The sequence below is a fragment of the Eschrichtius robustus genome, chromosome 20 (genome assembly GCF_028021215.1).
Source record: "Eschrichtius robustus isolate mEscRob2 chromosome 20, mEscRob2.pri, whole genome shotgun sequence".
Classification (NCBI taxonomy): Eukaryota; Metazoa; Chordata; class Mammalia; order Artiodactyla; family Eschrichtiidae; genus Eschrichtius; species Eschrichtius robustus.
In genome coordinates, this window is record NC_090843.1 from 64378960 (window position 1) to 64405965 (window position 27006).

Genomic DNA, 27006 nt, shown 5'->3' on the forward strand with positions numbered 1-27006 from the left:
ATAAACCACACTGTCTTTATCCATTCATCTGTCGATGGACATTTAGGTTGTTTCCATGTCTTGGCTATTGTGAACAGTGCTGCTATGAACATAGGGGTGCATGTATCTTCTTGAATTATAGTTTTGTCCTGGTATATGTCGTTTGGGCCCCTTTAAATTGATAGTCTTCAAATATCTGTTAAGCACTTATTTAAAGAGGCTGCTACTCCTGAGTGTTACAGGAAAATAGCCTCCTTCAGAGTTTAGTAACCAGCTATCCCGACATGTCCCTGGGGATCTGGACCACATCAGCACCCCAAATAGCTTACGAATACTTTATTTTCCCAACACATACACTATACTTCCCAAGAATAGTTCTGTTAAGTAACTGCTCTGTATCCTTACAAATAACATACAGTGACGTTTTGGTACCACTTAAATTGCCCTTATGAGCAATTGTCTAGCTACTGGCCCCCTTAATTCAACTCTCCAGCAGATAACTGCATGTGTGCTTTGTGCTAGTTACTTAACTTTCCTGAGCCACGGTTTCTGTACCTGTGCAGTGGGGATGATGGCCGTCTCCAAAGGCTTTCCTAAGGATTATATGATAAGACACATCTACCTAGTTAGGTGCTCAGTGTTTATCTTCTCTTTCCTTGACTGCTTTATCTTTACCTTCCCCCTCCTCCTCTCCTTTCTTCCTGAATTATAATTCTTCCTCATCATCCAGATCAGATGCCATTCCCTCTGGGAAGCCTTCTGCTATTTTCCCTGGCAAGCAGTCATTTCCAGTATTCTGCTCAGAAGTATGAACTTTCCTCCGTGATCTGATTATTAATTCCTAAATGTCATTGACCTGAAAAGCCACGGTCTCGTTCAACTCTGTATCATCCTGGTGTCAGCACACTGCAGGCACTCCAGAGGCCCCGAGCAGAGAGTGGCTCTGCTTACTGTTCCAGAAAACTCAGAAAGAAACTCCCAAGTGAAACCTTTCAACTTTGGCAGGGGTTACTCTAGGGCTAGTTTTGAACTGTTTGAACCCAGATAGGAGACAGTCATTACGTTGTATCTGATAAAAGGACTAACCCCCAAAAGGTTCCAGAAAATAGCTTAATTTTGTACTGTTCTCATCACAAATTTTTGAGTCAGATAGAAATTGTCAATTTTTGTGATGGTCATTATATTTTAGTTTCCCCTCTCCCATTTTATCTCAAGGTTACTTATCTTTGTTGATAAGTAAATAGTCTAACAGTACACTAGTGACGGGATTCCTAACCTCAGAGGCCGAGCATGTTAGACTCTGGTTACGGCTGTGAGAAACAGCTTAGAAGTGAGGCCAAGGTGTTTTTGGAGCTGGTTTTATTGCTTTGTGTTTGAACTGAGGAACTTAGAACAAGTTAGGGAGTTGAAGTCAGAGAGCATTTTCAACATTTTCATTCAGTCTGGTGAACATGTACGCACTTCAGTGGAGTAAGTGTCTGGGACCCTCCAGCAGCTCCTGACTGGCATTCTCTAGAACAGTGTCCCCTGGGTGCATGTTGGGTGCACAGGACCATCTGCTGGGATGGAGGAAAGGTTTTGGAACTTCTCCTCCTAATTTGTTTACCTTGTCCTTTATAAATGTCAACTTTCATTGTTTTAGACTGTACACATTAATTCAGTGGTCCAGCTACTTAATATAATTATAAATAAATATACATATAATGGGAGTATATGCTCAAAAGCTTTTACCAATAGGAAAATGTGACCAAAAAAAAAGCTTGGAGATCATTATTCTAGAAGGCAGAAAACAAATGGGATTAATGTAGATTTATTTATATAGAACTACATTTTGTGTGTGTGTGTGTGTGTGATAACTAATACTTAGTAATAACTAGCAAACATAATGACATTTAATAGAAATTAAATTCACTTTGTAAAAGACCCACATTTACACAGCACAATGTATAAAGGTAGACATTTGTTTTACCTTAAAAATTCATTTATTTATTCTAAATAGGTAAAAAGACTTACATGGTTAAAAATCCAAGGAAACAAAACCGTATAGATATTTTTTTTAAAAGCCCCTCTCCCACTCCTCTAGTTACCCATTTTCCTACCATGGAAGTTTTAATTTGTTAGAATGAGAAGTGGTTTGAGAATCAAGGCATCGTGGACCCAGTACCTGGCCTTCCACTAACTTTGTGAACCTGAAGAGATTCCTTAAGTTCCTGGGTTTCAGGAATGCTAGCAAAGGTTTTCCTTGAACATGACTAAGCTAATTCTAAAATGTATTGGGAAGAAAAAAAGGTCCACATTTTCTCAACTATAAAATGGGGGAGTTTAGGTTCTGTACCACTTAGGGTCTACCCAGGAAAACAGAACCCATATCAAATATTTACATCGGTAAGAATTTAATAAAAAGAATTTGAAACGTAGCTGATGGAGGAATTGAGGGCCAAACAGGGAAGAGTGAGAGACCTAGAGTGTAGTGATGGAGGAAGTAACTACCAACCCTAGGCTGGAGAGGTAAGAGGAGGCAATATCACTCAAGCCCGAACCGGGTTCCCCAGGAGCTGAAACCCAAAGAGCTGGGCCACCTTCCATTAGAAGGTGTCCACAGAGCCCTGTTGGAGAAATCATGATGTGCGTATGTGTGTGTGTGTATACACACACACACACACGGGAAGGATCATGCCCCTTTGATGAGCAATTTGAAAGATGGAAGTAGCAAGAGGAGAGGGGCCCAAGAGACTGGATTTGCGAGGATCTCTCTCTCGAGCTGAAGACAGACTGACAAATCCTGTCTAAGCTGAGTGAACGGGCATGGGGGCTCTAGAGCCACTCACCCATTTGGTTCATTGAATACCAAGACTCTCCTAGACTCGGCCAAGGGTTTGTGACCGTGCGGGGAGCCAGTGGGGACTCTTGGAAAGAAATAGGAAAGATGAGGAAAAGGGGGCAGGGCCTGGGTTGGTGGCATATTGGGGAGTACCCTCCATGTGCGGGCCATGTCATAAACATTTTGATAACATTCTTTTTTTTCTATTCTTTTAGTCCTCTGGCTTTCTTGCCCAGCTTTCGATATTTTCGAGATATATATACACAGATATATATATTTTTTTACAAAATGGGGCCAGAGATATGTAACCTTTGAGTCCTGTTCTGAAGTTCTATCACTCTCTTAAACATAATTCATATTTATCTTGTTTATTTTATTTTTTTGGCTGTGCCACGTGGCAAAAAAATCTTAGTTCCCCAACCAGGATCTTAGTTTCCCAACCAGGGATCAAACCTGTGCCCCCTGCAGTGGAAGTGCAGAGTCCTAACCACTGGATCGCCAGGGAAGTTCCCATAATTCATATTTTAAATATTACTAATTTATCCCACTTTAAAAAAAAATTTTATTTATTTATTTATTTATGGTTGTGTTGGGTCTTCGTTTCTGTGCGAGGGCTTTCTCCAGTTGCGGCAAGTGGGGGCTACTCTTCATCGCGGTGCGCGGGCCTCTCACTATCACGGCCTCTCTTGTTGCGGAGCACAGGCTCCAGACACGCAGGCTCAGTAGTTGTGGCTCACGGGCCTAGTTGCTCCGCGGCATGTGGGATCCTCCCAGACCAGGGCCTGAACCCGTGTCCCCTGCATTGGCAGGCAGACTCTCAACCACTGCGCCACCAGGGAAGCCCTATCCCATTCTTAATAAGATGCAGTCAATCTTAAGATCATATATTTTTAGAAATCCCAAATGTATTAGGTCAGAAAGAAAAGAGTAAAATAGATGAGACTAACACTTTTGAGCCCGGATCTAAATTTATCTCAATAAGGAAAATTTTGAATAATTATTCATGATTAAACAGTAATAGTGAGGGACTTCCCTGGTGGCACAGTGGTTAGGAATCCACCTGCCAGTGCCGGGGACACAGGTTCGAGCCCTGGTCTGGGAAGATCCCACGTGCCAAGGAGCAACTAAGCCCGTGTGCCACAACTACTGAGCCTGTACTCTAGAGCCCGTGAGCCACAACTACTGAGCCCGCATGCCACAACTACTGAAGCCCGCGCGCAGCAACGAAGACCTAGTGCACCAAAAACAAAAAAAACGAAAAACAAATCAGGGGAAAAAAAAAAAGCAATAGTGAAAATAACCTGGTAAGTTCTGTTTTAGGAAATATGGTGAGTCAGATGTCTGGAGAAACCCCCACAGAATACCTGAACATGTGAAATAAAAGGCGAGCATGTTTTAGAATGTATGGCTGAGCTGGCAGGAAAGTAAGGGCTGTCTTTGCAGGTCATAAACAGTAGGTAAGCACAAATCCAGATAGGTAGGGTGGAGCTGAAGCCAGGTCAGCTGGTGGCCTGAAGTCGGGACAGGAGATAAAACTTGGGCACGAATAAGGAAACCTCCACACAAAGATAGGACCCTCAGAAGGCAATACCTACAGTGGGTGAACTAGGGGAAAAACCACCCGAAACAGAGATGGTGGGGCTACTTCTGTGTCTTAGACTTGTTTCTAGTGGAAGGGAAAATAAGAAAAATGTCACCCCCTGAGAACTGTCAACGACACAGTCGCTTTCACTTGGTGTGGCATAATGTAGTGCCCAAATATAGCCACTGCAATAATTCTAGTCCACATGCACTTCTAGAACCTTGCTGCTTCCTATCAGGAGGTGGCATTTCTCTCTTTGAACCTGGATGTGACTTGTGACGGCCTTGACACACAATGCAGTCAAAGTGATACTACGTGCTTTCCAAGGCTAGGCCACAGCAGGCAACGCGGCTCCCCGGAGGGCAGGCCCTCTCAAGTACTTGCCCAGGAACCCAGTCACCAGGCTGTGAGGAAGCCCAGGCTATGTGGATTGACCGTATGTGGATGTTCTGGCGCACATCTCTAGCTAAGTCAGGTGATTCCAGTCTCCAGCCTTTGGGTATTCCAGCTGAGGTACTAACCGTCATGGGGTAGAGACAACTGCTCTCTGTCTGAAACCATGAGAGATGAAGTGTTATGATTGTTTTAAGCCACTAAGCTTCAAGATAATTTGTTACACACCATCAGGCAACTGATGTACTTGAGTTTGGGCCCTGAATTTACACTACCTCTATGGCCTGAAAAGTCTCAGTCTAAAATTTCAATTTAGAGTGATCTAAGATGGGTAGTTCCCTTTGCTGCCTGGCTGAAGCAAACATAAACATCAAAATACTATCACAAGTATGGTTCTGTGAAACGTGCTTACAATTAAAAAAAAAAAAATCACAAAACACACAGGGAAACAAGTCACTCAGAATGAGTTACTCAAAGAGCAGAGCCAGACACAAAGACTGCAGAAACTGGAATTATCGGAAGTAGATATGTGTTTAATATATTTAAAGAAATAAAAAGAACGTCAAACTATGAGGAAGTAACAAGAGACTGTAACATTTGCAAAAGAAGCTCTGAATATGAGAAACAGCCTAATGGACAAAATTACTAATCATCTCAATATATATGTAAGGCCTTTATTATAAATCTACTAAAGGACATTAAAAAAGGCCAGTATAAATGAGGAGACGTACCATGAAATCATAGACAGAAAGACTTCATATTGTAAACTTGTCGATTTTTCCCAATATTGATCAATAGAGTCAGTGAAATTCCAATAAAAACGCCAGCAAGGTTTTTCCTTGAGCATGCCCAAACTAGTTCTAAAATGTATTTGGGGACTTCCCTGATGGCACAGTGGTTAAGAATTCTCCTGCCAATGTAGGGGACACAGGTTTGATCCCTGGTCAGGGAAGATCGCACATACTGCAGAGAAACTAAGCCCATGCACCACAACTACTGAGGCCGCGTGCCACAACTACTGAAGCCCGAGCGCCTAGAGCCCATGCTCTGCAACAAGAGAAGCCACCGCAATGAGAAGCCCACGCACCACAACTAGAGAAAGCCCGCGCGCAGCAAATGAAGACCCAATGCAGCCAAAAATAAATAAAAATAAATTTATAAAAAAAATAAAATGTTTGGAAGAAGAAAAGGTCAAAAATGGCAAACACACCCTGAGGAACAACAGATGAGAGGGCTGGCCCTACCAGATACAGTGTTGTAAAAGCTACAGCAGTTAATTGTTGTAAAAGCTACAGCATGATATTGGCACAGGGATGTCAAACTGACTGAAGGGACAGTATACAGATCAGAAATACATGGAGCTCTGACATATAAGAGGTAGCAGTGCAGTCAGGAGGGGAAAAGATGGGCTGAACTGGTTTTCCCGACTCCAGTCTTTCCCTCCAAACGGTTCTCCATATGCCACCAGTATGAGCTTGCTAAAACACAGAACTGGCTGTGTTAATTCTCCAGCACATGCATTCTACTACCTACTGTGGCTTCCTCTCATGTGTATATTACTAGGTACTTCAGTGGTTGCATAAATTGGAGAAATGCTGGACTAAACAAAATTAAATAGGAATTTTTTATAGCAAGACTTCTCCAAGATGTTGATAGTCTAATAAGGACCGTGCACCTCTAAAGGGGGGATAGCACATCTGGTTAATTTCCCTAAACTTGTCAGGTCAAGGTATTAACATTTTTTTTTTAATAGCAGCTTGAGGAACTGGTATTTCGTGGCACATACACTGGGAATCAAAAATGGTTACTTCCTTAACTGATACAGCAGCAAGGCAATGTGTGTGGGTGCAGTGGTTTAGAACAGGAAAGAGCCACTGGGTCCTGGCTCCTCTGTGTTCTAGCTCTTCACTTTGGTCAAGTTACCTAACTTCTTTGTGGTTCAGTTTCCATAGTTAAAAAATGGGAAAAACAAATTATATATACGTGTAATGCCTATCATAGGATTGCTGAGAGGATTAAATGAGCCACTAATAACAAAATGCATTTTTTCCTCCTTCTCCCTACCCCTTAAAACTGGAGATGTAGTTAGAATGAGTTATTCAAATGAGTCCAAGACTTACTTATGCTTTTACTATTGCCCTGAATGGCTTGCCCCATTTCCTGTATACTTAAGTCCTATTTTTAAAGACCAGCTCAAAAGAAAAGCTCTTTGGAGAAGTTTCCTTAATCCAACTCCCCGAAAAGAGAATTGACGCTTTTCCCCATTTTGAGTCCATAGTCTTTTCTCTGTCAATTACAGCTTTCATTATGTTATATCACAAGTTATTAACTTCCTATTTTTCAGGTTAGAATAAATCAGGGAGGTGGGTAATGTTTAGTCCGTACATTTTTTTAAATGAGTTGGGGATTTTAAAAATAATTTAAAAAATTACAAGAGAAAACAATTTAAACAGAAAGTTGGATTCAGAGGAAATAAAGACAACAATGAAGATACTGAGTTTTAGTATGTGTCAAGGGCGTGGTCTTATATTTTTATTGAAAAAAATTTTGATTTCTGGTCCCAACCTACTAAAAAATAAGGAGAAATTTATTAAAGAATCCTGTGTACCTATAATACTTTGTAAATAAAATCCAGGCATCTTGTAACAAATTTTGCTTATAATTTGATTCCGATAGTTGTAATATGAAACATAAATAAAATTAAAAGCAAACAAAAAAATGAGGCCATTACTTGCATATATTTGCAGTTAATATCCTTAATAGCACAAACTGAGAAGAAAAGTGCTTAGATTGAATTTCTCAATATTTATGAAAAATGGTTTAATCTTACTGGCAACAAAAGATTTTGAAGGAAAAAAATGTTAGTCAAATCAAGAAATATTATACATAAAGAGATTATTTGTAATAGAGATAACCTGGGGGGGGAAAAAACCCTAAATATATGTATAATAAGGGATGACTAACTAAATTAAGGTTTATCTGTATGAAACCGTTTAAAAGGCTATATATCTAGTTCTTATTAACATAGGTAAATATTTAAAATATAAGTTTCAGAAGGACATGGTCCTAACCTAGCTTGTTTTCAGCTTTATTCCTAGGGCAGAGAATAAGTCCTGGCAGACAGACTTTTTTTAATTAAAAACGTTTTTTTATGAAGACTTTTTTTTAAAGAGCAGTTTTACGTTCACAGCAAAATTGAGGGGAAGGTACAGAGAGTTTCCATAAACTCCCTGTCCTCACACATGTACAGCCTCCCCCATTATCAGCATCTCCCACCGGATGGTACACTTGTTACAATCGATGAACCTACACTGACACATAATAATCACCCAAAGTCCATGGTTTACATTAGGGTTCACTCCTGGTCTTGTACATTCTATGGGCTTGGACAACTGTATAATGACATGCATCCATCATTATATTGTACCATACAGAGTATTTTCACTGCCCTAAGAATCCTCTCTGCTCTGTCTATACATCCTTCCTCTCATCCCAACCCCTGATCCCCACTGATCTTTTTACCGTCTCCATAGTTTTGCCTTTTCCAGATTGTCACATAGTTGGAATCACACAGTACAAAGCCTTTTCAGATTGGCTTCTATCACTTAGTAATACGCATTTAAGATTCTTCCTTTTCATGGCTTGATAGCTCATTTCTTTTTGCCTCTAATATTCCATTGTCTGGCTGGACCACAGGGCATCTTGGTTGCTTCCAAGTTTTGTCAATTATGAATAAAGCTTCTGTAAACATCTGTGTGCAGGTTTTTGTGTGAACATGTTTTCAGTTCCTCCGGGTAAATACTATTGCTGGATGGTTTGGTAAGAGTATGTTTAGGTTTGTAAGAGACTAACTACCAAACTAACTGCCTTACAAAGTGGCTGAACCATTTTGCGTTCCCACCAACAATGAATGAGAGAGTTCCTTTGCTCCACATCCTCACCAGCATTTGCTGTTGTCAGTGTTCCGGATTTTGGCCATTTTAATAGTGAGTAGTGCACAGAAATCTTTAATAAATATTTGAGAAATTAATGAAAAGGTAATATTCGGTGAAAAATATAAAATCTTACAAAATGTGCTTATTGAGAAAAATCTGTAGAGAAAAAGAACTGGTACGAAACAACCAAATGGGAAAAGAGGTCACTGGGCATTTGTTAAAAACAGCTTTATTGAGGTATGATTTTTGCATACCATAAAAATTCACCCATTATATATGTACACTTCAATTATTTCATTTATACAGCTGTGCAATTTCCACCATAATCCAGTATCATGGTCAATTTCTGTTTTTTCATTCCATCTTTTCTGTATGGTAAAGAAGGACTTAATTCCTTGAAAGGCCCCAGTGAAAGCTGGGTGGAGTTGAACTCTAAAATGACCTATCAGATTATTTTCTAGTCTAATGATCTCTCTCTTCAATTTGATACATGCATCTTTCCAGCACAAAGTGGACTGAAGGGCTGATGAGGCATGACACAGCCCACATTCTGTTTGGTCGTTATTCTTGGCCCTCCTGGAAATGAAAAGGTTCCACAGGATACTGATTACAGTCGCACTTCCCAACGCGGATGTAGGTACTGAATGGAAGCAAATGTGAGCTCCCGGGTCCTGCTAGCGGAGAGCGGAGCTCGCACGCTGCCCACGCCTCCCTACGCACCTGGGAAGCCTGCCCTACAGCCCTCAGGCTGGGGCCACCGATTCTCGGTGAAGCGCCCGGAGAAGGGACCTCCAGTGTGTTCACCTGGCTCCCTACGACAGAGACCCCTCCGGGAAGAAGTCGACTGAGACAGGTTGGCGCCTAAATGCCTTCCCAGCCCCGGCTCCCCGCGCCCCGCCTACAGCTTCCTACCTGAGGAGAAGCAGAGCAGGGACACCTGGTGCCGCAGGCGGGCCAAGCCTAGAACGGTGGGAGCAAAGAACATGGCTTCATCGTCAGGGTGCGCGGTCACCAACAGAGTCCGGCTTCCGGCTCCCGGCAGGCCAGGCTGCTCCGGACTCTTCATTCGCTCCCAGGAGTCCCAAACCCAGAGGAAGCCCCATGCCAGGACCACCGCCGCCAAACACAGCAGCAGACCCACCACTTCCATGCCCTGAGGAAGCACTGCGCCTGCGCAGGGGGGAGGCGGCCGCCGGGCCGGCTCCGGCAGGAAACCAGCGCTCGCGGAAACCGCGTTCCGAGAGGAAATCCGTCCGGTTGCGCTGCTCCAGCGGCCGGAGGCTTTAAGCGTAGGGCTGTGTGCTGTGACACGGACGCCTCCCAGCACCTCTTCACGGGCTCCCGCTACTTTACGCGGCCTTTACGAGCTCTCGTGGCCGCTCGGTTTCAGGGCTGAGCCGACCCCCTTGCCGTCCACACAGTACTTAAGGGGAAGCGTCTGAAAAGAACCCCCAACATCTTCAGTGCGAGTTTCTCCTGTCTTTACGTCACCATTTTATCACTCATTTCTTAAAACCCGGACTTTCTCGTAATTATCCCGGTGAACACCGACTTTGTTTCTCCTCCCTAATTCTGGGATGTGGAGTGGCGTCTTCTCTAACGGAAAAGTATGCGGTGGCGAGGCCCGTCCGGTCAGTTCCTTGGGAGCGTGAGGCCGAGAGCGCACTTGGCGGGCGCGGGGGCCCGGGCTCCTCGGAGGGGCCGGAGGGAGGGCCGGCATCACGGGCGGGTCGGCCTCGCGCGGCCTTTCAGGCAGGCCCGCTGCGAACGCAGCCTGAGCCCGGGAAGCAGCTGCGCGGCTGGCTGCGCGCCCCCCGGGCCCCCGCTTCCCTCCTGCCCTCAGCCCGGGCTCTCAGGCCCGGGGCACGGCCTCGCGTCCTTCCCTTTCCCACGCCCGCGGGGAGTCCCGGGCACGATGGCAGCGCCCTGGGTCCGCCGCCGGGCCGAGGGGGTACGCCCGGGGGCCGGGAAGCTCGGCCAGCGGAGGGAGTCGGCCTCCCAGCCTCCGGAAGGAGGAGGAGCCGGAGCAGCCTCAGCCGCGGCCGCCGGGCCGGCGGGTGGGGGGTGGCGGAGGAGAGGGGTTGAATCAAGATGGCGGCCGAGGTGGCGAAGCAGCAGCGGCGGCGGCGGCGGCGGCGACTGGAGTGAGCGCCCGGCTCGCCGCGCCGACCAGGGCCCGGGCAGGGTCGCGCGCGGGGCCGCGTCCTGCCCCTCAGGCCCGGGGCCGCGTCGGCCGCCGCGCTTCGTCCGCTCCCGGTGAGTAGGCCCGGCGCCCTCAGTCCGGCCTCCGGGCCCCCGCTAGCCCGGGGCCGCCGAGGGCTCCGGGGCACCGGCCGCGGGGGAGGTTTTCCGGCCGGCGACGGGCGTCGCGGGCCCGGCGGCTCGGGACCCGCCCAGCCGCCGGCCTCTTGCCCTCGGCGGCCGGGGAGAGCCGGGCGCGGCGGGGAGCGGGGCCGGGCGAGCGGGGGAGGCTCGTGGAGTTTGGAGGAAGAATGGGCTGCGGCCGGGCCGGGGTGCCCAGGGTGTCCTGCGGGGAGCGGGCTGCGGGGCCCGAGGCGGGCGCGGGCCGGGGCCGCGGGTGGGGCCGGCGCAGGTGGCGGCCTGCTCTCCCTCCGGGGCGGAGTTGGTGGCTGCCCGGGAGTGTGCAAGAGGTCAGGGCGGGTGACAGCGGTGGACAAGTGCCTGAAGAGCAAACTAGTTCACCTTTGCGACCAAACCACTTGGGGTGTAATGGCGAAGGGAGGGCGGGGGAGACGGTGGAGATCGGAACCCGGTACCTTCTGCCTTTTACCGTTGTTGTTTAGTGTGAATTCTCTTTTGGGGGAGGAGGGATTCGAGAAACTGTAATTGAGAAGTCAGTCTTAGTGGCGAGGAGACCGAATTCTTCGAATTAGCCGGATTAGGTATAGTCGTGTATTAAAGGTGTGGGTGGGAATAGGTGATATTTGTGAAAAGTGTTTGCTCAGAAAGTGTCAGTTTTCTTTTACCGATGTTGCATGCTACAGTGCCGCTTCTCCAGAGTTACCCTTGGAGAGTAGAGGTGTGGGTAATTCTAATCTTTGGGATTAGTGTTTTCACCTGCATCAGATTTGCTTCCCCCAAGTATATCCTAATTGTACTGAAATTTACATTCCTTGCGTGCACCTTGGTGAGGCGGTGGCTGGAGGCGGAACGTGGCGTAAAGAGCAACAGGCCTGGGATTTTAAAATGCCTACAAATATTCATTCATTCGTTCAACATGTCGTGATCAATAACTGCTGCTGATTGGTCACATGTGACTCTCTCTTGGATAACTGAAGAGTTGATGGCATTATTTAATTTTTAATAGTTTTTGAAAATGTTTTGATGTATCCTTTCATAAAAATATTTATCGGCAGAACTAACTTGCCCAGTCTCAGGAGCAGACCAATTTTAGAATATTATTTAGACATGGGTGAAGATTGCAGAAGAAATAAGCAAGTTGTTGCAGAAAGAAACATTGTCTTTATTTTCTCATTCTGTTAAAATCCAGTGGAGGTTTATTTATTTATTTTAATATTTATAGTACACAGTTGCTTTGCCTTGCTTTAAGCACACCTGTTAATGGAAATCAAGGTTAACACACACACATGTATATAAATAATATGCACATACATACATAAGGATGTGATTACTTGCAGTACCAAAATACTCTTTCCTTTTACAAAAGGCTTGCCATATGTTGGACTCCTACCCCAGAGAAAATGTAATACAAAGAGTCCTGATTCCTCCTTTAACTGTGTCATTTTGGAACATGATCAGTCTTTCTCTGCTTGTTTCCTCATCTATGATAGCAGGAAAACATCTGCTCTCCTAGGTTGCTGCTGTGAGCCTAAAAGAGCTGTTATGAAATTGCTTTACAGAGATTGAAAAGGTTATATTTCTGTGCCAGAGTAACAGCTCCCTCTTCTCTCCTGAAATACTTTAGCTGCATATCTCCTCTCACGGCATTTACACTTTCTACCTTGTATTTAGGTACGTACCTGTTTTATCTCCTATTGAGGGCGGAATGGAGCCTTCTCTGACTTTATCTTGGAGGCAATGCCTAGGATATTGACACTGCAAATGTTTATTGAACGAATAAACATTGTATTCTAATTAGGGAAATGTGTTCGCATTACAGCTTACCAAATACACCTGCTAACCTGCTGTGACATATTTATATAGCTGTGATTCTCTCCATGACCTATGAGGAATACATTTTTAAAAAAATTTATTTATTTATTTTTGGCTGCATTGATTGGGTCTTTGTTGTTGCGCGCGGGCTTTCTCTAGTTGCGGCGAGCGGGGTGGCTACTCTTCGTTGCGGTGCACGGGCTTCTCATTGCGGTGGCTTCTCTTGTTGTGGAGCACGGGCTCTAGGCGCACGGGCTTCAGTAGTTGTGGCTCACGGGCTCAGTAGCTGTGGCTCGCGGGCTCTAGAGCGCAGGCTCAGTAGTTGTGGCGCACGGGCTTAGTTGCCCCGTGGCATATGGGATCTTCCTGGACCAGGGCTCGAACCCGTGTGTCCTGCATTGGCAGGCGGATTCTTAACCACTGCGCCACCAGGGAAGCCCAGGAATAAATATTTTTTAACTGGGTGTCTTGTTGGATTTAATCATATAGTAAAACTTAAGAATGTGCCCTGCCCACATAATTTTTTAAAAAAGCACAGAATGCTCAAAATTAACTATCTTTTGAGTTTGAGTAAAATTTGTTCCAAGGCCAAGCATATTTGGATTAATCAAGTTGTTTTTAAGCTTTTTTTTTTTTTTTTTTGTAAATTTTGTGAAGTGGGAGATTGTCTTGCCATTGTTATCTGCAGGAGAAAAGCAGAGGCCTTTCAATATGCCAGGGATTGATGTAGGTAAATGTCAGGCTATTTGTTACTCAGGTTTTTTGTGTTTGTTTTGTTGTTCAGTTTTAACTGTATTTTGTGACCTGTCTTTTTTTTTTTTTTTTTTTTGTGACCTGTCTTAATTGCAATTTCAAATTCTTAACTGATGCCTGAGAATGGTAGAGATCTCAAATACTTAGTTACTTCCTTGTGTTCATTTACTTCAGAGACTGGATTTTACTGGAATACGGTACAAAGGTTGTCAGAATTTATTATGTCTGGACTTATCTGTTGGTGTGTAGTTCATTCACTTATTCAACCAGTGTGGCATGCTGTATGTTTACAGCATGTTAGTAAATTCTATAGAAGTATAAAGTTGACCAGATCAGTTACATGCACAAAGAACTCAGTCTGTAGATTGATACTTTGTCCTTTTCAGGTTTAGTGTTGCAAAAGTACATTTAGATAGAATATTATTATTATGTTTCCTCCTAGGAGCCATGCATCCCCACAGCCTCATACTCCTTGACAGTCAGGTCTAGAGCTGCCCATTCCAGCCTCTTCTGACTTTAAGCCCAGCTTCTCCTGATCAGTCCAGCTCCAGGTGACTTGGCATCTCCTGTCATGCTGCCCTGTCCCTTTAATTGTATTATTGGTCTAGTATTTTTATTTTATGGCTGTTTAATTTCCCCGGTGTTTATGGCGTATTTTCCCCCAACTAAATTGTGAGGATCTCTGAAGAGCAAAGGTCTCACATTTCTTTGAGTTTCTTAGTGCATCTGGTTTGAAGCCATGCCAGTATTGCTGCTCAAAAAAGTTTGAGAATTCTATCTTAATAAATAGCAATTTAATAAAGAGTATCAAATCTTGTGTTAGATACCCCTAAAAAAAAAAAAAAAAAAGAAAACATTGGTTTTTCTATCAGGACTCCTTAGGAGTATTGAAAAGCTATGAAAGCTTCTGTCATGTAGCAATAACTGTATGTAGAGCATCTGTTTTTTATTTTGGTATTATTGTGGTGGTGGTTTTCCTTGAACATTTTTACTGTTCTACCATTTTTTTCTACCCCAGAAGCTTGTAAGCTTGTGTGGTCAAAATATTACTTGGATATTACTTGGATTGTTTTCAGATACAACATTTTTTTTGGGGGGAGGGGCTCCTCTTTGCATGTGAAAATGAGACCATACAAAGCCATGAGAATGTTCTTGGGGAGCTCTTCAGTTTGATTCTTCCATGTGTGCTGCTGTTACTTTTATTTAATAATAATCTCAAAGACAATCTAAATTGGTTAAAATAAAATGCTCATAATTTATAGAGTTACAGAATGTAGAGTCATGTAGATTATCTAGTCTTACTTGTTTTACTGGTGAATAAACTGAGGGTCACTGAATTGAAGGGGTCTGGCCTAAATTGTTACTGTTGGCCAGTAGCGGAATCCAGTCTTCTGCCTTCCAGGGTAGCTCCTTCTGGGACACCATATAATCCATGGGATGAGTCAATGTGATGATTGACTACTACTTAAAACAAAAATTGGGGTGGGTGGGGAATGAGTGGTCAGTCACTCAGCTTAGATATTGAATGTAGGTACTTCCCTAACTTTACTACATTTCTGCAGTGAAAATATAGCTTGAAAAAAATTGGTATTGGTCTACATTAGTAACATGATCACCAGGAATTATTTGTCTCATTTTTTTTTTTTTTTAATTTTTATTTATTTATTTATTTATTTATGGCTGTGTTGGGTCTTCGTTTCTGTGCGAGGGCTTTCTCTAGTTGTGGCAAGTGGGGGCCACTCTTCATCGCGGTGCGCGGGCCTCTCACTATCGCGGCCTCTCTTGTTGCGGAGCACAGGCTCCAGACGTGCAGGCTCAGTAATTGTGGCTCACGGGCCTAGTTGCTCTGCGGCATGTGGGATCTTCCCAGACCAGGGCTCGAACCCGTGTCCCCTGCATTGGCAGATTCTCAACCACTGCGCCACCAGGGAAGCCCCTATTTGTCTCATTTTTAATCTGCTATGATGACTGTCTTCTTAAACAGAAATGTCTTTAAGGTTATCTGGACCTACTGATGTTTCATGGAATTTAAGTGTTACAGTGATGGAAATTTTATTATGCCAATGGTTAGGTACCTCTGAGATACAAATAGATAGGTTAAATTATTTTATATATTAGTTACTGCTTGCTTCACTTACTCTCAAACTTCTGGACTTTTTTTTAAAGTGTGAGAAACTTCAATTGTTATATGAAAGCTTAGATAAATAGCGTAAACATGAACTATCCTTTTAATGCCATGTTGAAAACTAATATATAATGTTAGTTTTCGATAGGTACTCATGCCATAAAATTTATTTTAAAGGAAAAGGCGTAGTATTCTTTTTAAACTAATGTCCTCACATGAATACTGAAGCATGGCATGTGTGTTTTTAAATAAATTTTATTTATTTTTTAATTTATATTTGGCTGCGTTGGGTCTTCGTTACTGCGCGTGGGCTTTCTGTAGTTGCCGCGCGCGGGGGCTACTCTTCATTGCAGTGCGCGGGCTTCTCACTGCGGTGGCTTCTTGTTGCGGAGCATGGGCTCTAGGCTTGCGGGCTCAGTAGTTGTGGCACACGGGCTCAGTAGTTGTGGCTCGCGGGCTCTAGAGCGCAGGCTCAGTAGTTGTGGCGCATGGGCTTAGCTGCTCTGCGGCACGTGGGATCTTCCTGGACCAGGGCTCGAAACCATGTCCCCTACATTGGCAGGCTGATTCTTAACCACTGTGCCACCAGGGAAGTCCCATGGCATGTTTTTTTATTCCACTTGGGCTGTTAAATAATATGCCTCTTTTGTGTTGCCTTAAGAAGGGTTGTTTTTTCCCATTCTGTGCTCTTTTCTGGAATGCTATTTCCCTACCTTACTTTTCCAAACTCTACCGCACCTACATACTGCCTATTTTTTGAGGGGTTTTGAGCACATATCACTTCATCCAGGAAGTCATTCTCCTCCTCCTCCCTCTTCTCTGAAGAAAGTGTTTTATGGTCTGGAAATTCTTAATGCCTAACTTATGCCTCTGCTATAACGTCATAGTTATTTATGTGCATGCCCGTTTAGTCCCCACTAGACCATAAGCCCATTGTGGGCATGTCTGTGTCTCAGTTATTTTTGATCCTTCCCCTGCCCCCACTCCCAGAATAACACTCTGTCCCCAGGAATGGTGTAGTAGAAATTTGTTGAATGCATAAAAAGCAGCTCAGCTGCAGGAGTTACTTGGTGCAGCTGTGGAAGCCAACGGATACACATTTGGGAACTTGATGATGAATAGTTTTTGGAAATAAAAAAACAGGTAGAAATTCACCAGTGTCAGTGAGATAAAATATCTGTTATCAGTGAATTATTAAAGCATTTCTTTAAAAAAGTATTTCTCTCAGTTTACTGGGATTTTTGGGAGAAAGAGAAAGTAAGCGCAGAATCAGTTCATCTCAGATTATTTGTATTTCCAGGTAATATTAGAACAAAAATGGGTTAATTTATATATGTAGGGAACTTTGGAGTTCAGTGCTAGGGAAAAAATGTGAGTTAGGAATAGTTGGTTTATAGGATTATTATAAAATCCCTTTGAAGGGGGATCCCTTTGAAAGAATAGTACTTGATTAGTTTTATATCAAAAATTAAATTTTTGAGTAGATTAGTCAAGAACAAAGGAAGAGAAAAGTTAAGATTACCAAATTATTTTGATCCCCGCCCCCCGCCGGCAGTTTCTACTTGAGGAATAAAGTTTGCGGTGTTTTTCTGGTTTTTTTTTTTTTCGTTACACATAAACTGAAGTTAAACCAGAATAAATTGAGGTTACATTTTTTTAGGAAAATTTGACTAAGTTGTTAGGAGGGTCACCTTTATGGTTAGAGATTGCCTCCCCCCCCATACTTTACTTAACTGATAGGCTCTTTTCTTGACATTTTTGTTGTCATACACAGTTTAGCATCAGAGTAATCTGTTTTCGGCAGTTCATTTCCCTTGGCAATAGCACAGGGATTTGTATAACTTTGAAATGTTTTAAGTAGTAATCATCATGCCTTTGAACTCCTGTTCAAAGACATTTAACTTTGTATTACTTTTGATTAAGTTCTTTTAATTTAGTTTGGAATAATGATAACTTTTAAGTATTTGGAATGAAACCAAAACTTGTGCTTTCTAGGAGTTACAGCCTGAAATATACACAGTGTAAATATACCAGAAGTAGGGAGTGTGTAGTCCATTAACTGAGTGTGTGAGTGTGAGAGAATGGGGTGGGGCAGGAGGAGCGAAGGGGGGAGGGCATAAACTGAGCAGGAGGGGAGGGGTGGAAGAAGTTACTCTATATTTACACAAAACCATTTTAATGAGTGAAGGGGGATATGTTATTTTGAAATCTTTACTTGTCTTTTATTTACTATAAGTAATACATTATTTTACAGAAGTGCAATATGGAAGTATATAAAGAAATTGAAAGCACCACTTCCTAGATGTAATTTGCTAAGTGTTGTGTATTCGTTCAGGTTTTTTTTTTTTTTTTTCTGTGTGTATGTAATTTTCTGTATTATGGGACCATGATATGCTGTTCTTGTGTATACTGCTGTTCCATGTTGGTATTTTTAGAGCTACTTCTGTCATGAACAGTTACATAGTATTTCACTTATAAAAAGAAAACACTATAATTTGTTTAATCAGTTTCTGGCCAGTAGTGTTTTGTCAGAAAAACAAAGCTGTAGTGAATTATTTGTGTGTGTGTATGTATGTGTATTTATTTTGTATATTTATGCAAGCAGCTTTGTAGCATAGATTTCTAAAGTAGTGTTGCAGATACGTGAATAGTGTAGATTTGGATGGATATTGTCACAGTGTATGGGTATGCTCCAGACCCTGGCCAGCACTGGATATTACACATTAAAGCATTTTGCCAATTTAAGAAGTGGAAAAAGGGACTTCCCTGGTGGCACAGTGGTTAAGAATCTGCCTGCCAGTGCAGGGGACACGGGTTTGATCCCTGGACCAGGAAGATCCCACATGCTGGGGAGCAACTAAGCCCGTGCACCACAACTACTGAGCCTGTGCTCTGGAGCCCGTGAGCCACAACTACTGCAGCCCGAGCGCCTAGAGCCCGTGCTCTGCAACAAGAGAAGTCACCGCAATGAGAAGACCGCGTACCGCAACGAAGAGTAGCCCCCGATCTCTGCAACTAGAGAAAGCCCACGCACAGCAACGAAGACCCGATACGGCCAAAAAATAAATTAATTAAAAAAAAAAGTGGAAAAAAAAAGTGATTCTAATTGGCCTTTATCAATTGCTACTGACGCTGAACATTTTTTAATGAAGGGAGTTGTATTTCTTTTAGAAATTATCTGCTTTTGTTCTTTGGTTATTTTTTGATGGGATTATTGGTGTTTTTCAGATTGATTTGAAGATCTGTTTACATATTAGGGTATTCACTTTTTACGTATGTGCACATCCCCCTACCCCCCAGCTGTTCTTTTGTAGTATTATGTAGTCAGATGTATCCAACTGGGACTGTGCTGGCTATGTGACCTTGGGCAGATTGCTTAACCTCTCTAAGCCTTAATTTCCTTATTTGTAGAATGGAAATGGAGATAATGTAAATAACATTTAGCATAGTGGCTGGCACACGGTAAGTAAAAATTCTAAATGTTAGCTGTTTTCATTATTGGTCTGTATATGGCTTCTGGGTTTCATGCTCTGCTTAGACCTTCCTTAGTCTAAAATTTAAAATATTCATCCATCTATTAAACTGAAAAAGCAAAGTGAGGAATATTAAGTATAGTATGCTACTGCTTGTTTTAAACTTATTTATTTATTTATTTATGGCTGTGTTGGGTCTTCGTTTCTGTGCAAGGGCTTTCTTTAGTTGTGGCAAGCGGGGGCCGCTCACTATCGCGGCGGCCTCTCTTGTTGCGGAGCACAGGCTCCAGACGCGCAGGCTCAGTAATTGTGGCTCACAGGCCCAGTTGCTCCGCGGCATGTGGGATCTTCCCAGACCAGGGCTCGAACCCGTGTCCGCTGCATTGGCAGGCAGATTCTCAACCACTGCGCCACCAGGGAAGCCCCTACTGCTTGTTTTAAGGGGGAAAAATAGTGTGTACATATTTGCTTTTATATCATAGAATATTTCTGAAACAAAACCTAAGAAACTGGTATTCCTTGTTGCTTGCTGTAGGATGGAGAACTGAGAGGCACATGAGTGAGATGCTTGATTGTATACCTTGATTGTATTTGTTTTTGTTTTTGTTTTTGTTTTTTTTTTGGCCGTGTTGGATCTTTGTTGCTGTGTGCAGCCTTCCTCTAGCTGCTGAGAGCAGGGGCTACTCTTCGTTGCGGTGCGCTGGCTTTTCATTGCGGTGGCTTCTCTTGTTGCGGAGCATGGGCTCTAGGCGCATGGGCTTCAGTAGTTGTGGCACGTGGGTTCAGTAGTTGTGGCTTGCAGGCTCAAGAGCGCAGGCTCAGTAGTTGTGGTGCATGGGCTTAGTTGCTCTGCGGCATGTGGGATCTTCCTGGACCAGGGCTCGAACCCGTGTCCCCTGCATTGGCAGGCGGGTTCTTAACCACTGTGCCGCCAGGGAAGTCCCTTGATTGTATTTTTAAAACAAAGAAGTCTTTAGATTTTAATTTTTTATTGTTTCTTTTTTTTTTTTTTTGCTTTGCCTTTCTTCCTTTTCCTTTTTTAAACTTCTAATTTTTGGAGTCCATCTGGAATTCATTTCTAGTATAGGACATGAGGTAGACATATATTTTGGGGGGATAGAGGTGTGTATGTTTTTTCCCCTGAAGTAACCAGTTGTGTCAGCACCATTTGGTGAATAATCCAGCCTTTGCCCCAGTTAGCAGATTTGCACCTTTTATCAATTTACTAAATATGTTTGGCACTGTTTCTAATCTGTTATGTTTTCTTGATATATGTTATCATATCCTTTAAATTACTATTGTTTTATAATTTTAATACTGGTAGGGTTAGTCATCTGTTCATTACTCTTTTTTTTTTTTTTTTTTTTTTCAGACTTTGGCAATTCTGGTCTATGTATTCTTCTGGATGAACTTCAGAATCATTCTGTGAGGTTCAAAAAGAAATTTTGCTGAGATTTTTATCGGGAATACTGAATAGTGATTGGCACTATTGAATTCATAGGTTAATTTTAGGAAAATTGACACCTTTGTGTACTTCCTATCCTTTTGTTCAAACAGACTTTTATGTTCTTCAGTAGATTTTCAAACTTTCCTTCAAATAAGTTCTGCACATTTCTTGTTTCTTTTGTCCAACGAATATAGTAGGGAATCACACAGGGAGTTTATATTCTAGTGGGGGAAGACAGTATAAGTAAAACAAACGACTGCATTTCAGATTATGATTAATCTGTAGAAGAACAAAAAGGGTAACTGGAGGGTGGCTGGGAAAGGCCCTTCTGAGAAGATGGCATTTGAACTGAGACCTAATTTTGAGGAGTCCTCGGCCCCAAGGGTGAGCCAGGAAGAGCATTCCAGGCAGAGAGTAAAGACGGACAAAGGCCTGAGTCAAGGAAGGGCCTGGCCCTGGGTGAGGGAGCTGGAAGGAAGCTCCTTGTGGCCTCCTGAGCAGTAGGGGGGGTGGGGGGGCGGGGGGGAGCTCCTGGGCCACAGTGAGGAGTTCAGACTCTGTTTGAAGTGCGTGGCAGCTCCTGAGGAGTCTTGAGCAGAAGAGTGATGTGTTCCGATTTATGGTTTAAAAAACATTTGGCTTTTTGAGTGGAGAAAGTATTGAAGTGGGAAGTCCAATTAGGAGTTTCTTGCAGCAAGAGATGAGGATGGGGGTAGTCAAGATGGAGAAGCATGGGAGGCTTGGGGGCGGGGCATGGAAGGAAGGCTAGGACTTGCTGTTGGAATGGGTGTGTTGAGAGCTAAGAACTGTTAGGTGCTGGGGAGGCCATGTGTGGAAAGAAGAGATGGTCCCTGCCCTCACAGGTCTCTGATGGTTTTGTTTATTATTATTATTATTATTTTTGTATAGAATTCAGTACCTTTTAAGTCAGTTGCTTTTTTTCTACTTTATTTTGGTATATACCATAGAAGTAGAGTCTGTTCATTAGACTTGTTTTATTTTGCTTCCTAACCTTTAGCAGCCTCTCTTAGCAGGTCAGAGGGGAGGCAGCAAAACATTATCTTTAAGATAGCTCTGAGCTAAAAAAATTACCTTGAAGAAGTTACTTAGCCTCTCCAAAGCCTTTCTTAGGGGTAATAGTAGAACTAGTGGTTTAGGTGAGGTCGTGCACACCATGCTCTTAGTACACTGCCAGGGATGTAGCAAAGGCTCAATAAATGGTGACTGTTTGTTATTCTCCTTAGGTATTGTCATGTCTATTAATCCCAAGCATCCAAAGTTAAAAATTTTCTGATCTCAATACCCTGTTCTTTGTTTGTGTTGATGGAGGAGAGGGTTGGTAAATAGTTGTCCTTTTTTTTTTTTTAAAGTCTTTATTGAATTTGTTGCAGTATTGCCTCTGTTTCATGCTTTGGTTTTGGTTTTTTGGCTGCGAGGCATGCGGGATCCCAGCTCCCCGACCAGGGATCCGACCCGCACCCTCCGCACTGGAAGGCGAAGTCCCAACCACTGGACCGCCAGGGGAGTCCCAATAGTTGTCCATTTCACTTTGAAATGTATTCATTCTTATAGCTGGAGTGAATATTGCTCAATTTAGAGAATTAGGTCAGTACAGTGCTGCTGTGCCACAGGGTTCTTCTCAGTCATCTGCCTGCTGCCGTCTGCCTGCTGCCGCTGTCTTTGGAAACTTCTCCTTTCTCACCTTAGGTAGGGATAGAGTAGTGTTGTTGTTTTCACTCAAGAATTATTTATTGAATGTCTGTATTCTTAGATTAATCAAATGATTATGCCCATATTAATGTGTTCCTTTCACTGTCATATTTTATCGGGGGTAGGGTAGTCTAAAATGTCTTTTTCTTTAGCTCCCCTTAATCTGTCTTCTAAGTGAGATGTCATTATGTCAAAAGAGGCCACAAATAAAACACCTTGTTAATGACATTCCCCCAGAGTAACTCCTCCCCGCCCCGCAAAGGGAAGAATGCTTTAGATTATTTTACGGGAGAAATTCTGTTCCAGTTTAGCACCACTCTGATCTCATACAAATTACAGAATCCACTTGGATGGTTCTAGCCTCTGTCTCCTCTCCTGGAGGCTGGACCCCGAGATAGGCTCAGATGGGCTTTCTCCAAACGTTCGCCAACCGAGAGACTCTTAGGTGGTTGGGATATCCCAGGGGGTGGTCCTTAGCCTCTCCCTGCCTCCTGGGCTTTTGGAGTTGGGCTAGAGCTGAACTGCTTTGTGAGAATTAGTGAGACCCGATTTGCCTCAGTTTAGTATCCAGTGTTTGGCACCTGCAGTGTCATAGAGGCCATTCCCCTATGCCATACTTTTGTATCGAAAAGTATTATTTGATAGTTTAAAAGAAAATTGAATTGTGTCCTTTTCCTGCTTTGGTGAAATGTGGACTTCACCTCTGTTGTGACCCTTGGTGGAGTCATTCTTGCTCATCTAAAGAGACGTCTGTAGTCCTTCCACAGCGAAGTATATTTTTAGCTCTTTTTCCAAGACAGATTAGGCCACCTTGAAAACCTATCCAAGTACATTTTGATTATGCAAAGATTGTAGGCCAAAAGCCAGGAGTTCCTGGGGAGAAAGGATTTGTTTTTTTTATTTTTTTGGTGTTTTTTTTTTTTTTTTTTTTTTTAGGATTGCATTTGAAATTTTGTTTTGCAAGATAAGTTTCCGGTTGAGTAAATTTGTGTGTGAGTATGTGTCTTTATTATGTTAATATGGGAAGATTCAAAGAGAAATTTAAGTAGACTGATTTCATTTTACTGTATTTTATTATCTGTTTGCAAAACGTTGGAGGCTAGTTCTGAGTTTATCTCCAAAATTCAGATAAAAATGTGTGCTCGTCACTTACAACAATGACATCTGGTTTTAGTATATTATTTTCATCCTAGAATACAATTATGTATGTTTATGATACGAGGTTGTTGCACGTAAAACCTTGACCAGTTTTCTTAAACATTTCACAGAATTTTTATAGTCCATGAGTCAAGCATGTAACTGTGAGTTAATGAGTTTTGGAGCTATGAACTGAACTTAAAATTGGAAACTGCCATTTAAGGTTTTCCCTTCCCCTTCAGCCTCCACTTTAAACCGATTCTTTTACTTCAGTTGTTTTCAAACTGTCAAGTGTTCTGTGGAGGTGTCTTGGTGAGCCAGGACTGGAGTGAGGGTCGGAGGCAGGACGGGGATGGGGAGGGGGCTGAAAAGGCAGATTTAGGTTCCCCGTTCTCCCTGAATCAGAGTATTATGTATTTTATACATTTGGCTTCCACGTAAGATGTTTGAGGAAAGAGAGAGCGCTGGTTAAACAAAGGTCTGAACTGTTGTGGTGTGTCTTGTGGGTAAGTTTTGAGGAAGGAGGTCGTAGTGGGCTCCAAGCTGCAGTTCTTGTCACCAGAGGTAGGGCCCGCTCTGACCAATAAATTTGTATCCCAGTAAGGGCTAAGCTCTAGTTTTGCTGATGTTTTGTTACCACCTGTGGTGGGCTGATAGTAACTATCTTTAATTTATTTTTAAGATAATTCAAATTAAACCACTAAAATCACATGAGAAAACTGGGACATCATGAAGGATTGGTTATGATAAAAGGGAAACACGGACAAATCATTTGACTTGTATTTGAGTGACATTGAATGTACATGTTGAACTCAGGACTCATCATTGCTGAAAATAAAAATAAAACAACCCGAAAACAACACTGTACTCTATAGATTTCTCATCATGTAGGCCACTGATGGAAAAAAATTTGGATGACCTTGAGCTAAGATCTTTTCTTTTGCCTCTCCATTCCATTTATAGCTTTATTTACTTAGGATGTCTGAGTTGGGAGGAGAGCTCAGAGACAGATCACCTAAGCATTTCTTAGGGATGCAGATCAGAATTACTTGGAAAATGTATAAAATATTTGTGAACATTCATACAGTGAAATACATTACAGCAATAGAAAGAATGAAGAAGCTCTTTATGGACTCATGAAAATGATTGTCAAGATGTATTAAGATGTTAAGTAATAAAAGCAAGATACAGAACAATATATTATCTACTGTGCTCCCATTTATGTAGGGGGCAAAGTGTGTGTGTGTGTGAAGGCTGTTTCTAGGATACTCCAGAAACTAGTAACTTTGGTTGCCTTTTGGGAGGAGAACTGAGTAGAGGCTGGGGACAGGGTGAGAAGGAGATTTTTCCCTCTGTATTCTGTGGTACTTTGAGAAACTCTTAAACCCTACGTATAATATCTATTTCCAGAAACAAAAACAAACAAAGCCCCCCCCGGCCTCCCTTGTTGACTTTTCCCCTTCCACTAGCAAGTGCAGGTGTGTAGAAAGGGAGCGCTGCCCAGGTGGTTTTTTTGTTTGTTTGTTTTGTTTTAATTAGTAGGAAGGAATGTTTTATTTTTATTCATTTATTTATTTTTAAAATTTATTTTATTTATTTGCTTTTGGCCGTGTTGGGTCTCTTTTGCTTTGCTCAGGCTTTCTCTAGTTGCGGCGAGCAGTGGCTTCTTATCATGGAGCACGGGTCTAGGCGTGCGGGCTTCAGTAGTTGTGGCGTGTGAGCTCAGTAGTTGTGGCTCGTGGGCTCTAGAGCGCAGGCTCAGTAGTTGTGGCGCATGGGCTTAGTTGCTCCGCAGCGTGTGGGATCTTCCCGGACCAGGGCTCGAACCCGTGTCCCCTGCCTTGGCAGGCGGATTCCTAACCACTGCGCCACCAGGGAAGCCCCTTGGTCGTTTTGATGGGTGGTCTCACTGCACATCTCAGCTCCTCAGAGTAGCTCACTACCTGCTGAGAAAGCTGCACAGCATCACAGAAAACACTAGCTTCTCCCATTTTTTCCGCTGACAACTTTGTGACATAGAGAAATTATTGAATTTCTCTGTGCTTCAGATTCCTGGTCTGTGAAAGCGCTGTTAGTTGGGCCTTGGCGGGGAGCAGGCAGGAAACAGTCTGGGAGGCGCTGGCCCTCTTCTGACCCCTCCCCTGGCTGCTGCTGGGACAGCAGGAACAGTGCAGTGAGTAGTAGTAAGGATGGTAACATTTTAAAAGTTGCTTTCTCTTAAGTTTTCTTTTAAGGTTAGATTGAATGACAGTTCTCTAGAAAATTTTATTTTCTAAACCTAGCTGGGTAGGAATTTGGATCAAGTTGACGCACTGAATTTTGCTCTCTTCCCAAATCCTTAAGATGATGAAAAAGAAAAAAGAAAACTTAAGCCGTGTGTCAATAATATGTAGTACTGTTTTCTGTATTTCGAACATATGTATCATTCTACAAGTTGTTTTCACTAAACTTTACTTTTTTTGAGGTTTATATGTATTGAAACATAGCTCTAGTTTATTCATTGTAACTGCTGTATAGTATTTTATCATGAATATGGAATTTAGGCTGTCTTCAAATTTGCCTATTGCACTGCTGCAATAAATATCCTTTTGTATGTACATGCGAGTTTCTCTAGGGTATATCCTGAAATTGCTGGGTTGTAATAAGAATGATTCACATTTCAGATCGGTGTGGAAAGGCAGACATGTTTAGTAAGGGTTTTGTTTGGATAATTAACTATCAAGTAGTAAAGCAAATACATCTAGACCCCTACCTTACCATTCTTTAGAAAAAAATTTAGATGATTAAGGAGTTAAATGTATTAAAAAACTTTAAGAAGTGTAAGAGGGGAAAGTAGAAGAATATTTGAAAATTTGGGGGGTAGAGAAGGTCTTCAGAAAGACAAAACAAGTTATGAATGCTGAAAGAAAATATTTGTAACATAAGGTCACACACCAGCAGAACCCCATGCAGTCTCGCCCACCCAGTCTCAGGCCTGGCCTCAGTCACCCTCTCTCCCTCACTCTCCCTCAGCATCCTTGCTTTGCCTTAGGGCTTCTCTAGTTTCTCTCCATGGAATGCTCTTGTCTTTTCAAGGCTTTGGCTCAAAAGTCATCTTAGAATATAACTTATTACCCAAACTGGGACCGTTTTGAGAAGGAAATGGAGCATAGTTAATAACTGCACTGGGATAGTAGTTGTAAATTGGATCTGTTTCAGGAAATCGGGGCATACGGTCATCCTAGCTGAGACTGGCTTTCTACCTGCCAGACATGTCTCCCTTTCCCTTCTCTCATCCTGTTTTATTTATAGCACTTTATCATAGTATTTTGTGGTCACTTATTGTCTGTGTCACCTCAAGATAAGATGCCAATCGTGGTCTCATTCTATGCCAGCATTTAGAGCTGTTGACACACAGTATATACTGCTCAGTAGATGTTAACTGAATACGTACATGATATTTCTGCCTTTGGCCTTGAAGTCTTGTGAAGATGTGATAGACACATGAAAAACCGAGTAGTAGTGGTATATACAAATC

At 42.8% G+C, this 27006-nt stretch overlaps 2 protein-coding genes across 7 annotated transcripts in view; one reads left to right on the forward strand and one right to left on the reverse strand.

The window, feature by feature from the left end:
• The window catches only part of PIGL (phosphatidylinositol glycan anchor biosynthesis class L), a 54661-nt gene extending 43963 nt beyond the window's left edge, over positions 1–10698 (reverse strand). For all 3 annotated transcript variants that reach the window (XM_068531650.1, XM_068531651.1, XM_068531649.1), the window contains exon 1: positions 9623–10698. In XM_068531650.1, coding sequence (XP_068387751.1) covers positions 9623–9860 — 238 coding nt within the window. In that variant the 5' untranslated portion in view covers positions 9861–10698. The remainder of the gene's footprint in view (positions 1–9622) is intronic.
• A 187-nt stretch (positions 10699–10885) lies between these two features.
• Positions 10886–27006, forward strand: part of NCOR1 (nuclear receptor corepressor 1) — a 144787-nt gene continuing 128666 nt past the window's right edge. For all 4 annotated transcript variants that reach the window (XM_068531636.1, XM_068531639.1, XM_068531637.1 and 1 more), the window contains exon 1: positions 10886–10966. The gene's annotated coding sequence lies outside the window, so the exon portion shown is untranslated. The remainder of the gene's footprint in view (positions 10967–27006) is intronic.